This window comes from Ovis aries, chromosome 11 (genome assembly GCF_016772045.2).
Source record: "Ovis aries strain OAR_USU_Benz2616 breed Rambouillet chromosome 11, ARS-UI_Ramb_v3.0, whole genome shotgun sequence".
NCBI classification, from domain to species: Eukaryota; Metazoa; Chordata; class Mammalia; order Artiodactyla; family Bovidae; genus Ovis; species Ovis aries.
This window is the reverse complement of record NC_056064.1, coordinates 15,498,955-15,516,557: the sequence shown is the minus strand read 5'-3', so window position 1 is coordinate 15,516,557 and position 17,603 is coordinate 15,498,955. Positions and strand designations below refer to the sequence as shown.

The 17,603-nt window shown below is 47.7% G+C and overlaps 1 protein-coding gene across 1 annotated transcript; it reads right to left on the bottom strand.

Moving 5' to 3' along the window:
- Positions 1-12,202: 12,202 nt before the first annotated feature.
- On the bottom strand, positions 12,203-15,501 carry CCL1 (C-C motif chemokine ligand 1). The gene is made up of 3 exons (XM_004013206.5): positions 15,356-15,501; positions 13,860-13,974; positions 12,203-12,759 (listed from the first exon to the last, which is right to left on the bottom strand). The coding sequence occupies exons 1-3, from the start codon at positions 15,429-15,431 to the stop codon at positions 12,657-12,659; spliced, it is 294 nt and encodes a 97-aa protein (XP_004013255.2). The 5' UTR covers positions 15,432-15,501; the 3' UTR covers positions 12,203-12,656.
- Positions 15,502-17,603: the final 2,102 nt, after the last annotated feature.

Sequence of the window (17,603 nt, the reverse complement as noted above, 5' to 3'; positions counted from 1 at the left end):
ATGTCTGGCTCTAGGTGAGTGATCACACCATCGTGATTATCTGGGTCATGAAGATCTTTTTGTACAGTTCTTCTGTGTATTCTTGCCACCTCTTCTTAATATCTTCTGCTTCTGTTGGGTCCATACCATTTCTGCCCTTTATCGAGCCCATCTTTGCATGCAATGTTCCCTTGGTATCTCTAATTTTCTTGAAGAGATCTCTAGTCTTTCCCATTCTGTTCTTTTCCTCTATTTCTTTGCATTGATCACTGAGAAAGGCTTTCTTATCTCTCCTTGTTATTCTTTGGAACTCTGCATTCAGATGCTTCTGTCTTTCCTTTTCTCCTTTGCTTTTTGCTTCTTTTCTTTTCACAGCTATTTGTAAGGCTTCCCCAGACAGCCATTTTGCTTTTTTGCATTTTTTTTTCCTTGGGGATGGTCTTGATCCCTGTCTCCTGTACAATGTCATGAACCTCCGTCCATAGTTCATCAGGCACTCTGTCTATCAGATCTAGGCCCTTAAATCTAGTCTACTTCTCACTTCCCCTGTATAATCATAAGGGATTTGATTTAGGTCATAGTTGAATGGTCTAGTGGTTTTCCCTACTTTCTTCAATTTAAGTCTAAATTTGGCAATAAGGTGTTCATGATCTGAGCCACAGTCAGCTCCCAGTCTTGTTTTTGCTGACTGTATAGAGTTTCTCCATCTTTGACCCCATGCCTGAGGTCAGGGGCAGCAGCCGAGGGGAGCAACCCCAGGTCCAAGGAGTGGCGGCTGTGCGGGTGCAGGAGGGCTGAGAGGAGCTACTCCACATTCAAGGTCAGGAGCGGCGGCCCTGAGGAGATCCCTGTTGTCCAAGATAAGGAGCAGCAGCTGCACTTTACTGGAACAGCCATGAAGAGATACCCCTGACCAAAGTAAGAGAACCCAAGTAAGACAGTAGGTGTTGCAAGAGGACATCAGAGGGCAGACACACTGAAACCATAATCACAGAAAACTAGCCAATCTGATCACACAGACCACAGCCTTGTCTAACTCAATGAAACTAAGCCATGCCCTGTGGGGCCACCCAAGACAGACGGGTCATAGTGGAGAGGTCTGACAGAATGTGGTCCACTGGAGAAGGGAATGGCAAACCACTTCAGTATTCTTGCCTTGAGAACCCCATGAACAGTATGAAAAGGCAAAATGATAGGATACTGAAAGAGGAACTCCCCAGGTCAGTAGGTGCCCAATATGCTACTGGAGATCAGTGGAGAAATAACTCCAGAAAGAATGAAGGGATGGAGCCAAAGCAAAAACAATACCCAGTTGTGGATGTGACTGGTGATAGAAGCAAGGTCTGATGCTGTAAAGAGCAATATTGCATAGGAACCTGGAATGTTAGGTCCATGAATCAAGGCAAATTGGAAGTGGTCAAACAGGAGATGGCAAGAGTGAATGTCGACATTCTAGGGATCAGTGAACTAAAATGGACTGGAATGGGTGAATTTAACTCAGATGACCATTATATCTACTACTGCGGGCAGGAATTCCTCAGAGGAAATGGAGTAGCCATCATGGTCAACGAAACAGTCCGAAATGCAGTACTTGGATGCAATCTCAAAAATGACAGAATGATCTCTGTTTGTTTCCAAGGCAAACCATTCAATATCACAGTTATCCAAGTCTATGCCCCAACCAGTAACGCTGAAGAAGCTGAAGTTGAATGGTTCTATGAAGACCTACAAGACCTTTTAGAACTAACACCCCCAAAAGATGTCATTTTCATTATAGGGGACTGGAATGCAAAAGTATGAAGTGAAGAAACATGTGGAGTAACAGGCAAATTTGGCCTTGGAATATGGAATGAAACAGGGCAAAGGGTAATAGAGTTTTGCCAAGAGAATGCACTGGTCATAGCAAACACCCTCTTCCAACAACACAAGAGAAGACTCTACACATGGACATCACCAGATGGTCAACACCGAAATCACTGATCATTAGAGAAAGCAAATCAAAGCTATAATGAGGTATCAACTCACACTGGTCAGAATGGCCATCATTTAAAAGTCCACAAGTAACAAATACTGAAGAGGGTATGGAGAAAAGGGAGCCCTTCTTACACTCTTGGGGGATATGTAAATTATATGGCCACAATGGTGAACACTATGGAGGTTCCTTAAAGAAATAAAAATAGAGTTGCCATATGATCCAGCAATCCCACTCCTGGTCATGCACCTGGAATAAACCCCAATTTGAAAAGATACATGCACCCCAATGTTCATAGCAGTGCTATTTTCAGCAGCCAAGACATGGAAGCAACTAAATAGCCATCGACAGATGAATGGATAAAGATGTGGTAAGTATACACACACACACACACACACACACACACACACATATATATATATATACAATGGAATATCACTCAGCCATAAAAAAATAAAACAATGCCATTTGCAGCAACACGGATGTGCCTAGAGATTGTCATACTAAATGCAATGATTCAGAAAGAGAAAAACAAATGCCATATGCTATCACATACGTGGAATCAAAAATATGGTGCAGATGAATTTAATTATGGAATAGAAACAGACTCACTGACACAGAAAACAAGCTTAACTGTTACAAACAGGGAAAAGAGATAGGGGAGAGATGAGTGTGAATTTAGTATATAAAAATTACTAGTAAATTAGTAGTGAAATTAGTAGTACATATATAATATAAATAAACACAAGCTCTTACTATACAGTACAAGGAACTATATTCCACATCCTGAAATAAACCATAATAGGAAAAAATATAAAAATAATTACATATTCTTTTTCATATTATATGCATTATATATCTGTATAACTGAATTACTTTGCTGTGTACCAGAAAGTATATAACATTATAAATCAACTATACTTTAATGAAAATTTAAAAATTTTTTTAAATAAAAATTATTGATGCTGGACTGAGCACATGCATTTGTTATTTGTTAGATTCTTGAACCAGCACAATGATGTAATAATTAGCAACCAGTTCCTCTTAGAGGCTCAGAGAGGTAAACAATTTGCTACAAACCACATAATAGGCAAATAGTGAATACAGGATTTAAGTCCCTGTCTGGCTGACTCCAGACCCCAGGTCCCTAAACGTATTCTCTTATAAGATAATAGTTCCTGAAACAGAGGGAAGGACAGACAGGAGTCCCTGCTGGGAGGGTATGAAAGTCCCCCAACTCACTCAGTTTGGAGGAAAGTTTGGGGGGGGCAAGTGGAGCACTGAATTGTAAGAGGACATTAACGTATAAGACTCAGTTTGTCAAATTCATTGGTATGAATGTGCTTGTCCCTAATTCACAATTCAGTGCATGAGCACAAGTAGTTGGGAGTGATGACTGTTAAGCTAGATTGGCTGAATGGAATCTAGACTTCAAAAGAAGCCTGTAATTGATGAAGTTGAAATGCCAAAGCTCCCTGGGACATTAGGAAGGTGTCCAAAGGCTCAGGGAAGTGGAGCTATCGAAAAGTATCTATTATGTGCAAGCTACGCAGCCATCCCTGACTGCACTCCATGAGAAGGCCAGAGGACAATTCCTCTGCTGTTCAGTCGCTCAGTCATGTCTGCCTCTTTGCAACCCTATGGATTGCAGCACACCAGGCTTCCCTGTCCTTCACCATCTTCCAGAGTTGGCTCAATTTCATGTCCATTGAGTCAGTGATGCCATCCAACCATCTCATCCTCTGCTGCCCCTTCTCTTGCCTTCACTCTTTCCCAGCATCAGAGTCTTTTCCAGTGAGTCGGCTCTTCACATCAGGTGGCCAAAGGATTGGAGCTTCAGCTTCAGCGTCAGTCCTTCCCATCAATATTCAGGGTTGATTTCCTTTAGGAGTGACTGGTTTGTTCTTGTTGCGGTCCACAGGACTCTCAGGAGTCTTCTCCAGCACCACAATTCGAAAGCATCAATCCTTTGGCACTCAGTCTTCTTTATGGTCCAACTCTCACATCCTTACATGACCGCTGGAAAAACCATAGCTTTGACTACACGGATTAAGAGATGCCTTGATGGGGCCATGAGAGGAGGGCAGTGTCCTTAAGAGCCCTCTAGTATCTATTCGCTGTAGATCAGGGATGGCCATGGGATATGCTGTAATCGCCTGGTTCTCGAATTTTAGTGCCCATTAAGCATCACCTAGAGGGCTTGATACAACACAATCTGCCATCCTACTATTGGTGAAAATTTAAGTAATCATGGTGCCAGCAGATGCCATTATTATACTCCTAAAATATATGAGCAACCCAGTTCCAGAATCCTATTTGGATGGTCTGTTGCTAGGATCCACTCCTGGTACCCAAAACCATGCCAGTCAGGAAAAAGTGGACGACACTGATGTTGAAATGATTTGAAGGGAGTTTAATAATAAAAATGCAATTGAATGTTTGGCTGAGGGTGGTGAAACCATAAGGCTGCTTGGTTCTTTGAGGCTAGTAACAGCACGGTGACCACCGCTGGAGCCTAAGGCGCAAGGACAATGTAGTTCCCCCAAACATGGATGAAGAGAGTGGAGAGGGTCACCTGGAGAGAAAGTGAAAACCATTGATTGAGGGCTGCATGCAGGGAGGGGTACCGGAAGGCAGAGAAATCAGTTCTTCACCCTAACGACTCCCTCTCGCCAACACCCTGAAGGGCTCCCGTGTCCAAACCCAATCTGAAGCCAGGAGACCTGCAGTCTCATTGATGTGATCCACACAGGTTGACTTTCTGGGCCAGAGAAGAGGATGGAATCATAGAACGGAATGTGTGTCTGCCGGGACAAGCTTGCAATCTTTTCTCATGTAATTCCTGACAAGTTTTTATGTCAGAGACTCACAGAATGAGTTGAAGAGCACACATATTTGATATTCTCTGGAAGCAATTGTGTAAGACTGGAATTAGTAACTCTTGGACTGCTTGGAGAAAGAGTTGTTAAAGCTTTCCGAGACTGGAGGATGTTTAGTGGAAAATTTTTCATTACTCAACTTTTTAAATAGTTTGAGAATTAAAAATTTTTTTCTTGTAATTTGGTAAGTCAGATTTTAAAAATCCATCCGCTTCATCTAAATTAAAGTTATTGGCAGAAGGTTCTTATTTTCTTCCTGGGATCTGTGGACTCTGGAGGGACCACCCCTACTGGAGCCTTTGTTTTTTCCTTTTCTCCTGATCAGCCTCAGGAGAGTTTCAACTTCGTCATAGGCTTGTCAAAGGACCACCTTCATCTGCTAATCTTAGATCTTTGTTTCATTATTTCCTTTGCCCTCACTGGGCTTGTTTTGCTAGAGTAGAAAGACTTGCAAGAACAGAGGTTGGATGGGAGACTATTCCAAGCATGTACAAAAAGTAAGCAAAATCTGGGAGTCAGGAGTGAGCATGGGGATAGAAATATTCAGGCCAAGAGACTTGCTAGGGTTTCCATCAGAGTCCAAGCTCTTCCCTCCTTGCCACCGTGCCTTTTGGTACTCCCCACCCACTCACCCACCTCCCAAATTCCTAGCTCAGACTCCTTGCAGGAGGGAGCTAGGTTCAGGAGAAAGGAGCCAACATCTTTGCTCTGTTCCCCATCCTCTCCCATCAACAAACCTTCCTGAAAGCAAGGGACCTAGACAAATCAGTGGTTTTCAAACCATATCCCTTTAGGTCTGAGCAGGAGAAGGGAGCACCTATATGTTATGAAAGGAGCCCAGTCACCAGGAGCTGGCTTTAATTTTTCTCCAGTATGAGACTTTCTCCTCCAGGGGATCTTCCCAACCCAGGGATCAAATCTACATCTCCTGCTGGCAACCTGCTCTAGAACTCTTGCCTGGAAAATCCCACTGACAGGATCCTGGCAGGCTATAGTCCACGGGGTCACAAAAAGTCAGATATGACTGAGCAACTGAGCACGCACAAGAGACTTCTACTTAGCACTTAGCTTGGAAAAAGACATCAGTGACATGAAACTCTTGGTGATTATATGTAAACTTATAGCTGTTTCTCCCAGCCTCACCCCTTACTCCCCATGACACTTTGGGCAAGTTATTTAAGCTCTCTGCTCCTCAGTGTCCCCATCTATAAATGGTGCTTACCTTGTCAGGACTAAATACGTAATAGAGGAAAGTCCCTAGCACCAGAGGTATTTTCTATGGTTTTCCGTTTCATTTGGAGACAGCAGCTCCTAGGGTCACTTCCTAGGGCGACTGCCAGCACTTTGGTGGTCCATCTTCCTTTCTTCGGTCTGAGCAGCTAAGGGGGAAACAGCTGCATCTTTCACAACTTCCATCTTGCATTTCCTGGAAAACAATTTGGCAGCTCAGTCTCCAGCTTAGCAGTCTCAACACCCTTTCCATCTTGACTTGACCATAACCCTGGCCAAGCAAACATCCCTCTGCGATCCCTGCTACCCTATCCTCTCTGCTACCTACATAGGCAGGCAGGGCAGCCAGAGCTACCGTGGGGCTGAGACATAATCAGACAGAATCAGAAACCAATAGCTTTCCGGGTGAAGTTGGCATCCGCCCCTTCCCATAGGAAGGTCTCCGCAGCATCTCTGGGTCTGGGGCTCACAGAAGATGCCTCCATCAGCCAGGTGCTGACTCAGCTGGGTAAGCGCAATCTCTCTTCCCCCTTCCCTTCCTCTCTCACTTCTCAGTTTCTCATCTTCTAGGAAAGCCTAAGACAAAGCCCTTCACCTCTGACCCCATCAGAGCACCAGGGACCCTCAAGGTTTCAACTTCTAATTCTGGAGACAGAAGTGAGAGCCCATGCTGGGGACAGCAGGCATCCTACCTGCCCCCTCCCACCTCCAGGCCACGGCAGAGCCAGAATAAAGCCTACACTGCCCACTCCAAATCCAAGGCCTGTTCTTTGATGCCAGCTAATCTTCCCAAGGGCTTCCCTGGTGGCTCAGACGGTAAAGAATCCACCTGTGAATGTAGGAATGCGGGTAGGATCCATGGGCTGGGAAGAACCCCTGGAGAAGGAAATGGCAACCCACTGAAGTATTCTTGCATGGGAAATCCCATGGACAGAGAAGTTATAGTGGGTGAGTTATAGTCCATGGGGTGGCAAAAGAGTCAGACATGACTTGGCGTCTAAATACAATGAATCTTTCCAAACCCTGTAGGTTGGGGTCCACATCCGAGTCCCATCACACCGACCTTCCTCAATCAGCAATGATGGGTCCCCTCCAGGCGGAATCAACCTCAAAAATCTTGAGGCACGTGTTCCTGGCCTTATCCTGCCTTCAGGGCAGTTGGCAGGAGCACTGGACCCGGGGTGGATGAGACCCACTTCTACCTCTGTGCTCGCCTTCCCCTGCTGCATTCAAGCTGAGAAAAACCTGGCATCTCCTCCAGCGCTTTTTATTTGTGACTTTATTTCTAGACACACTCCACGTCCTGGTCACCTGCTGTTTCCCATTTAACCGTAAGAAACAGCAGGTTCCTTGTGATTAAAGAAACCTAAGAAGGTTCCCTTGCAGAAGCTGAAGAGCAATCACATCACCAGCAGCTGGGGTCCCTGGGAAGCTGTCATGTAAGTAGAAAAATCCTGTTCCCCTCCACTCCCACCATATCTTACCCCTCCCCCACACCACATCCTCTTCTCCATCCCCTCAGTCTAAGTTTTGCCTCACCAGACAGACATCAGACAAATTTGAGGCATTATACTCAGGGGATAAGATCCAACCCGACTATGTAATCCAAAGCTTCCTCTTAGTATACCAGGGACAGGCCCAGAGAAGGCTGGTAACATCCCACATCCTGCTCCCTGAATAGGTGTCAGCTCACACTTCTGTGGTTACTTTGGCAGATGCCTGGCCAGCTTCTCCTGGGGGGAGGGCGGTTGGCAAGTAGAGCGACCACCTCCAGAGGGTCTCTCCCTACTACTCCCCTCTGATTTCCTGTCCCAGAGAGGACCCCTCCCCTGTAGCAGGTGGGCCTGACAGGTTTTAGCATCTAAGGAGTCATCCCTGAGATAAAACCCTCCAGCATGTCACCTGGCACTGCCAAGGATATGGGTGCCAACACAAAGGAGAATTATGTGAAAAACCTGGATCAAAAACTCACACCCGGGACTTCCCTTGTGGTCCAGTGCTTAAGAATCTACTTTGCGATGCAGGGGACATGGGTTCAGTCCCTGGTCCTGGAACTAAGATCCCACACCCACCGGCCGCAGAGCAACTAACCCCACAGGCTGCAATTACTGAGCCTGTGCAACACAATTAGAGAGTCTGTGCACCACGATGAAATATCCCTCATGGGGAAACAAAGATCCGGTACAGCCAAATAAATAAACATTTTAAATATTCAAATACTAATTTTTTTTAAAAAATCACACCCTGAAGACTTGAACTCTTCTGGCCACACTAAGACCAAACCAGAGGACGAGAACTGTTCCCCCCCACAGGGCCTCCTGTCCCTACCCTGGACTAATTTGACCTTAATTTTCCAATGGAGTGCTTTTGGTTTCCTGACGCAAAATGCACATGTCTTAAAATAATATTTGGTATTATTCAGATTGTGGCTGGTTGGGGATTTATTTTGAATCTTGGTGATCTCTTGAGCCACTTGATTCCTATCAGGAGCCCCACCTCCTGCTCCTGTAAGCTAGGGGCCGTGGGTCTCCCTCCTGCCTACCTCCCCAGGGGGTAGTGAGCATGCCTAGAGAGCCATGGGTTTGAAGGGCCATTGCAGTCTAAGAAGGACAGTGCCTGGTGAGTGTGAGGTATTGCTTAATACATTATTATGGAAAAGTGTGGAAGTGTTAGTCACTCAGTCATGTCCAACTCTTTGCCTCCCCATGAACTGTAGGCTCCTCTGCCCATGAAATTCTCCAGGCAAGAATACTGGAATGGGTAAGCCATTCCCTTCTCCAGGAGATCTTCCCAATCCAGGAATCAAATCCAGGTCTCCTGCATTAGCAGGCAGATTCTTTACTGCCTGAGCCAACAGGGGAAGTTATTATGGAAAGATGTATACAGTTTTAGGACCACTGACTTATTTTGCAGAAAATACATTTTGTTTAAAACCTCAACTGCAGGGGGTTTGCTGGTGGTCCAGTGGCTAAGACTCCGTACTCCCAACACAGGGGTCCTGGTTTCGATCACTGCTCAGGGAACTAGATCCAAGATTCCACAGTTAAGTGTTTCACATGCTGCAACTAAAGAGTGTTCACGCCACACCTAAGACCCAGTGCAGCCGGATAAGTAAATAAAATCTCCAGTGCAGCAGTAGTGTTTTCTTCAGGGATAACTCCCAACCAGCAGGGGGCGCTTTGAGGCGCCCTAAATACAGATACATCTGAGCCAACAGGGGCTCAGATGTATGTAGGAAGATGTATGTAGGAAGAAATGCCAGATGGAAAAGAGGGGAGAGGGCTTGCAGCAAACATCCCCAAATAATCGGCGTGTGGGATTCAGAAATGAAAAGCCGCAGACCTTTGGAAAGGAAGGCCGAGACGTGCTTACAGAGGAATTGGAATGTCAAGATGGGAGTTTGGACTCAGCTCTGAAGGCCTTGGAGCAGTGGGGAGGGCCGAGGGTGGGAGATGCTAGGAGGAGAAGTTTGGGGCAGGGCCCAAGGGCAGGACAGGGTTGGCAAGAAGGTGTTAGGGAAAGCACGCTGACTGAAACCGCCCACCCTGGCCAGGCACCACAGTGACCGTCTACAGTAAGGAACTCAAAACTAATAAGCCACCACCAACTGGGAGAGTTCAGGAAAGGTCAAAAAGTGACACCACGTGTCCGACCACCTCCCAGAATCCTTCTCGCTGGCATCCCTCTTGGCTGAACCAGGAAGGACTCTGGGTTAGAATAATTGGCTAAAGACAACCCGGAAACTAATCCCATCACCATAAAACCCGAGACTGCGAGCCAGGTGGCAGAGCAGTTCTCCTGGGTTCCCTTCCCCTCCTGCTCTCCACCCAGGCACCCCTTCCCAATATCTAGCTTCCTCAGCACATGTGTCTCCTCGGACAACTCGTTTCTGAGTATTAGACAGGAGCCCACTTTTGTGCCGTGGAGCAGGTCCCCCTTCCTGCAACAAGCTGACTGAGAGCCGCCTACTGCAATGGTCTGGTGAAGGGGAGCCCAGGAAGCAGGGTAGTCTTGGGGGCAGAAGGAGGAGGTGCTTAAGATGAGCCTGAAGCACTGTGTGTTGAATGCTGGAGAAAGTGGGAGAAGCCCTGAGACTCAGGACACAAGACTTTCTCTCCTAAAGGCACCATATCCGAGACTCAGAATTCACTCTTTCCTTTGCTTCTACTGCTGCGGCCGCTGTCGCTTCAGTTGTGTCCGACTCTGTGCGACAGCAGCCCACCAGGCTCCCCCGTCCCTGGGATTCTCCAGGCAAGAACACTGGAGTGGGTTGCCGTTTCCTTCTCCAATGCATGAAAGTGAAAAGTGAAAGTGAAGTCGCTCAGTTGTGTCCGACTCTTAGCCACCCCATGGAGTGCAGCCTACCAGGCTCCTCCATCCATGGGATTTTCCAGGCAAGAGTACTGGAGTAGTGTTAGCTAAGAAAAGATGTATAACTTGAGAGCTGTGAGTTAAGTTTTATTTGGACCAAAATGAGGACTGCACCCTGTGAGACAGCATCTCAGATAGCTTTGAGAGACTGCTCCAAAGCGGCAGTGGGGGAAAGACAATATACAAGGTTGTGGTGAAGGGGGAGCTCATTGCCATGAAGCACTCATTTTACGAAAGGTTTTTGTTTGTCATGAGGATCTTACGTCACCATGAAGGGATTTAGTGCTTCTCTAGATATGAGAAGTTGGAAGAATTGAGATAATAAAATCTGTTCCTAAAAACATCCAACTATCTAAAAACCTGTCCCACCAGATTCCCTGGAGCACAGAGTGCCTCACTCCACCCTGGACTCCCTCAGGGACTGTTGCAGGTCATCAGCTAGAGCAGCATGGGGTTCAGTCTCTGTAGAGGGCAGATGGCAAACGCCTTTGTTGTTCAGTCCTCGGCGGTGCTCTTGGTAAGTGCCAATTTGTAGTTGACACTAGTCTCCTAGAGTTGCAGGTAAGTTGGAGCATGTGACTGCCCCTTTTAAAGGGACAAGGCCTCCTCTTCCTCTCTGTCCCCTGGGGGTTCACCTGTTTCTTCTCGAGACTGCCTCCCTCCTCTGGAGGACCTCTGTTGGCATCTCCATCAGACATAGACCCACCTGCCTGGACCCTCCCCAGGAAAAGATCCTGCTAATTAACTCTCCAGGCCCTGCCCAGTGGACACAGGGTCCCTCTGCCATGCTGTGCCAGGCAGTCACTTGGCACATGGGGACTTGGAAAAGATTTCTACCCTGGAAGGCAGTGTAAACAACTTTTGGCAGAAAAGAGCTCTCTTCAGGAGGCCACTTTTGTCTAAAGGGATTTTCTTTTGTTTTTCGATCAGTGTGATCTGTCATGATTGCCACTGATAACTGGAATTCCAGCCAGAGGGGTGCTCTATCATCTCCAGCCTTAGCACACCTTTCAAATCTTTTGATCATACAATAGGTTACCTAACTTGTCGCTTTTTCCATAGATCAGAGAAGCAGAAATAAAGAATAAGTAACAGATAACCAGATCTTTTCCCCAGTTCTTCTCATTCCTTCAGGAATCTAGAGAACACACTATGTCAAAAGATAGCATCTAAAAAAAGATCATGAGCAGTCGACAAGCATTGCACACAATGGGGGACGCTGAGGACTCTGACTTCCATCCCCTCCCAATGATTAACTGAGATGGCTTTCCTGTTTCCCTTTAGAAGCTTTCATGGCTGAGCAGAATCTTCCGAGACGGTTTTTGGGGGGCACCCTGAGTCCACCATCTCCCCAGATTGCTGGCATGCTGATTAAAGGCAATTTTCCTTTCTGTCAACACTTGAGAGTTTGGTTTTGTAGGCAGCCAAGCAGTAGGACATGACTTGACCGCAGCAGGAACCCTGAGATTTAAGGCCAGATCCAATCCTGACTTGCTATGTGTCCTCAGGCCTGTAGGTGTCGATCTCTCCAGCCCTTAGCCACCTCCTCTCTACAGCAGGGCTAGCTACGTTTTACAGGCAGATGGCAACCACCCCCCCAGCACCCCCTCCTCCCCAGCTAGGGCAGCTGTGACTTTTGGATAACGATAGCCTCCAAACCCTCTGAACAGGGCAGGGCAGGGGCAGAGAGCATGCAAGTGGGGACCCAGCCCCATCTACGTCACAACCCAAATCAACGTTTATTCCCCCAGGACAAAGGCAGTCAGCTGAGTCGTGCTGAGTCATTTATTGGCTCCTATTGACAAGAAGTCAGTTCCACAGTATCAAGAATTCACCTTGCTGTGCAGCAGAAACTACCGCAACACTGTAAAGCATCCATACTCCAATAAAAATTGAATAATAATGAAAGAAGTCAGTTCCCCTTGGCACCAATTCCAACCTGTTTCCCTCCTCTCCGCCCCCTGGCCCCAGCCCGCTCAATGTCAATCAACTTTGCACCTTGAAATCCCTGTGGGGTCCAAGAGGCACGGGGTGGCAGGTGGGGGGGGGTGGTGGACAGAACTTAAAGATTCTAGAATTTAAATATATAAAGTGCGACAACAGAGCTTATTAGAACCCAGCAGCCCCTCTGGAGTGACCCGGTGAAGATGGGGCAGAAGGACCGATGTGAAGTGAGACAAGTGAAGCCACGTGGTGTCCGGAGTCCAGGATGGGAAGGGATCAGCTCACATTTCCTTTCCCAGGCAGGGGTTTATCCTCTTTAAATAAGCCTGAACCCACGAGTCTTTCTGGAAGACACAAGCCTCTAGGCCTCCAGTCAGCTTCAATCTGTGGGCAGAGAATAGAAGAGGGACTGAGTCACCTGTGTCACCCCTGGGTGCCCCTGAGCTCCCTGGGTGCCACGCACACGTCACTCCTGGGTGCCCCTGAGCTGTGCACCTGTAAAATGAAGTGTTACGTCAGATCTGTGATGTGTACTCCAGGAGGAACACCCAAGCTTCACCAGGGGTGGGGGTGGGGTGGTAGTTCTTTAAATTGCATTTCCTGGACCCTTTGGTGGATTCAGTGCATCAGGGAAGAGCCAAGGCTGTAGACAGCTTGCTAGCATGGAAACAAATCCTCTCCTAGAATCTCTCTGAGAGTTCACCTGCTCCGTCTTTTCATGTGTCTGTATCCATTTGGACCCCCTAAACATTGCTTTGGGGGTATGTGTTTGTGCGCGCGTGTGTTTCTTCTCTGATCTGTCCACCTCCCAAACTTGGCTGTTGTCCAAAAACCATAGATCAGTTCTGCCTTTAATTATCTGCACGACCTTAGGCAAATTTCTTCGATTCCCTGAACCTCAGTTTTCATGATGATGAAAATGCGTGCCCCAGGAGAGTTAGCTGATTGAGAAAATACACATGAAAGTGTCTCATGTCTCACAGACACTGCGTGTCAAGTGTAAGATACCTCCTTGGAACTTTGTAAGGACCCTGTGATGCAGCTGTTGTGGTTATGCCACTTCACAGCTCAGGAGTGCCGAGAGCTACTCAGATAATCAGGTTCAGAAAAGTTACCTGCCCAGAGTCACCCAAGGTTATAGGATGGCAAATCTAGAGACAGGAACTAATTGAGACCCCCCTCACTCGTACCATCACACAGTAGTGCCGGGAGCTTTTAAGCTCTGGGCGTAAAATATTAAGATACAATACTTGGCGCCTTGGAGCTTCAAGAAACCCATGTCTCTGCGGGAGCAAAGGTGCTCTCCCTAGCGTCCACTCTTGGCTCTGCACCCAAGGTTTTGGCAGGCTCGATGGCTTGGTTAAAAAAAAAACACCTTAATCTAGTGGAACATCGCCATCTAGCGTCTGCCACTCTAATCCCAGGTGGGCCCGTTTCTGTTCTCTGGAGAAGTTGTTAGGGACGGAAGAGGATACATTTCTTACATTAGATGGTTTTCGTGGGAGCAGGTGGAGCTGATGTGCTTGTAACATCGGATTTTCTTCGGAGAAATCTTTCTCTTCACTGTCCTGTAACAGCAATTGGAGGATGGCACGTGCACTGGAAGAGAAGCCCGAGAATGGCTCGCATTTATTCCTCAACCCATATTGAGTTCCTCTCACTCAGGATGCAGGGCGGAAAAACGCTTCCGGGACAGGCTCAGGCTTTGGGGCCGCATCCAAAGGACCTAGCGTCTCATCAGCCACCTCGCTCTGCGTTCAGGCAGAGTCAGAACACTGGGGTTCAGGTCCCAGGCCCCGACCAAACAGCTGTGCGGCTTTGGTCAAGATAAGCCTTTCCTCTGAACTCCGGACCTCCCAGCTGTAAAGCAAGACTTTTAAAAACTGATTTCTAAAGGCTCTTCTAGCTATGACATCCCACTGCTAGAGCATGGTTCAGGGGCCCTGGGGCCCTGGTGAGTCTGATTCAATTGCAGTCTGCTATTTGGGGCGGGATTAGAGACTGTGCTAGGAACTTAAACTCGAAGAAGTGATCAGGAAAGAGCTTCCTGGGAACCACCAAGCTTTCCCCCACCCCCAACCACTCCAGAAGGTCCTCTACCCTGCTCACAGCTCGGATCCCCAAGTTCCACTCTGCCGGTTTGCAACCCCACCCCTCAGCCTGCCCTCAAAAGACTTGCATTTCAGACCTTCTAGTTTGACTGCTTGCAAAGCCCATTTCATATGTCTGTTGTAAGGTCAGTATTCTCTCACCAGCTTTAGAGGGTTCAGTTCAGTTCAGTCGCTCAGTCGTGTCCGACTCTTTGAGACCCCATGAATCGCAGCACGCCAGGCCTCCGTGTCCATCACTAACTCCTGGAGTTCACTCAGACTCACGTCCATTAAGTCCGTGATGCCATCCAGCCATCTCATCCTCTGTCATCCCCTTCTCCTCCTGCCCCCAATCCCTCCCAGCATCAGAGTCTTTTCCAATGAGTCAACTCTTCGCATGAGGTGGCCAAAGTACTGGAGGGGCTTTAGAGGGTAGGCATTATCAAATCCCAATTTACTGATGGCAAAATCAGAGTTTGGGAGGTCAAGTGACTTGCCCAAGGTTAGCCAATCTGTCCTGACCTCAGATTCTGCGTGGTGGAGGCAAGACCCCTATCGGTCCCTCCTCTGGACCTCAGGCCTCCAGCTGGCCTAAATGACCTCACCACTTCCATCCATCAGTCTGCAGAGTCTAGACGAAGCAGACCTCCTTTGACTGAAGCGAGCTGCTCAGTGGTCAGTGTGGACTCCAGAGTCACGTTTCTTTTGCTGGCCCCCTGCCCCCATCCAAGACCTCCCTTCCTCCTCTTTGAGGAGAATTCTTCCCGAAGGAGTGGAGATGGAGGCAGGGAGCTCAAGGTGAACCTGTTCCCCCACCCTGCAACCCCAGAGTGCCCGCCTGAGTCTCCGCCCTCCCCAAAGAGAAGCAAAGTGACTCCAGCCAAACTCACTGCTCTTGGTGTCCACATCCTGTAACCACATCCCTGCCAGCAGCAGGCACACCAGTGCGGGGATGATGAGCTTCATCTCGGGTTGTCCGGCTCAGACCTCGCTGCAAGGGTCTCAGTGAGTCTGGTGATGCAAAGAGTTCTCCTCTAGTCTATCCTGCAGGGCCCAGGGCTTTTATCAGAAGACCTGGGTGGGGTTTTCCAAGCCCCGGTGCAGAGGTGGGGAAGCCACAGTTACTCACGTCCAGTGACCACGTGGAAAATTCCTTTCTCCAACTCTCCTGGGAGGTGTGAGAGGTATAGGAAAAGTTCCCCAAGCGCAGGTGCAGATAAGGATCTTGAGAGGCCTAGTAGAAGCTGTCCCAGCTGAGTAGGGCATAGAGAAAATTGAATGAGAGGAAGTGGCCTGTGTCTCCTCTGACCTCATGTCTTTTCATCCAGCAATGGAGCCCCTGTCCCAGGAACATGATGGAGCAGAAGAGCTCTGCAGCAGCACGGAGCAGACACACCTGGGTTTAAATCTCACATCTGCAAATCAGCAGATGCATAAACTCACCATAGTCACATCTCTCATGCAAAATGGGAAGAGTAACTCAAGTCTCACGGGTGTGCGTGAGCATTCAATAAGATCTGCTGGGACTTCCCTGGTAGTCCAGTAGCTAACACTCTGTGCTCCCAATTCCAGAGGCATGCGTTTGATCCCCGATCAAGAAATCTGACCCCATATGCCACAGCTAAGAGTTTGGATGCCTCAGTGAAGATTAAAGATCCCCCATGCCGCAACTAAGACCCAACAAAGCCAAATAAGTACTAATAAGTAATTTCTTAAAAATAAGTAAATTAAAAAAATAAGATCTGCTATGTTTTATGTCAAGGGCCTGGCCCAGATAGCTGCAAATTCTATTTTCCCGATCACAATACTTTTCAACAGCCCGCCCTGTTCTCAGTCCTTGGTTAGCCTCAGGGAAGACAGCTAACAAGAAAATAAAAGTCATTGCCCTTTGACTCGCAGATAAATAAGGAAAAGCCAGTTGGTGCAAGGACAGTAGGGGACGTGCCATGTGGAGGGCACAGGGGAGGCCTGGGAATTGCCCACAGGGGAGAGGCCTCCCAGAGGAATGTTGTTCAAGCAAAGTCTCCAGCAGGAAGGCTGTTAAGTGGAAAGGGGCCTGTCCACAGAGGAAGGAGCTTATGTAAAGACAGCGAGGCATGAAGGACAGTGAGGAAATGGCCAGAGAGACACGTGACCGCCAGGTCCTGAAGACTTGGTGTGCAGTGCAGATGCATGGGATAAGCAGCACATACTAGGTGCTCAAGAAAGGTAGCTGGCCCGTATCTGTGCATTAAAATCACAAGGTTGATAAGAAGGAACACATTTGAATCAGTCCTAACAAGGTGGATGAACCTAGAGCCTGTTATACAGAGTGAAGCAAGTCAGAAAGAGAAAAACAAATATTGTATGCTGACGTATGTATATGGAATCTAGAAAGATGGTGCTGATGAACCTATTTGCAGAGCAGCAGTGGAAACACAGGCTTAGAGAATAGACTTATGGACATGGGGGTGGGGGTGGGGGAGGAAGGAGAGGGTGGAATGTACAGAGAGTAACCTGAAACATACATCACCATACGTAAAATAGATAGGGAATTTGCTGCGTGACTCAGGGAACTCAAACCAGGGCTCTGTAACAACCTAGAGGGGTGGGATGGGGAGGGAGGTGGGGAGGAGGTTCAAGTGGGAGGGGACATGGGTAAACCTATGGCTGGTTCATGTTGATGTTTGGTAGAAACCAATACAATACTGTAAAGCAATTATCCTTCAATTAAAAATAAATAAAAGTGTTAAAAGTCACAAGGCTGGAACTTCCCTGGTGATCCAGGGGTTAAGAAGATCAGGATTCAATCCTTGACCAGAGAACTAAGATCCCACATGCTGTTGAGCACCTGAACCCATGCACCACAACCAGCTAGAGAGTCCATAGGCCACAGTGAAGATCCTGGGTGTTGCAACTAAGACCCGTTACAGTCAGATTAATGAATTAATTAATTATTCAAAAAAACCACGATGCCAACTTGATGGTTTCCCATGGTCAGTGGGCTGAAGTGCAAACTGCTGACCTGGCCATTTGTAACGCAGGTGATGTCTCCATGGATTCCTGTAGTTACAGTATTTGCAACTCTCTGCAGATGTCCCATGCTTTCTTATCTCCAGGGTTTGCTGCCCCTATAAGCTCCACCCACAGGGCCCTCCT

Excerpts from the sequence above, each read along its gene's own strand:
- CCL1 (XM_004013206.5), bottom strand. The coding sequence starts at position 15,431 with ATGAAGCTCATCATCCCCGCACTGGTGTGCCTGCTGCTGGCAGGGATG. Across the intron at positions 13,975-15,355 it reads GGATGTGGACACCAAGAGCA|TGCACGTGCCATCCTCCAAT; the intron begins GTGAGTTTGGCT and ends CTTCTCTTCCAG. Across the intron at positions 12,760-13,859 it reads TCCCACGAAAACCATCTAAT|ATTGAAGCTGACTGGAGGCC; the intron begins GTAAGAAATGTA and ends CTCTGCCCACAG.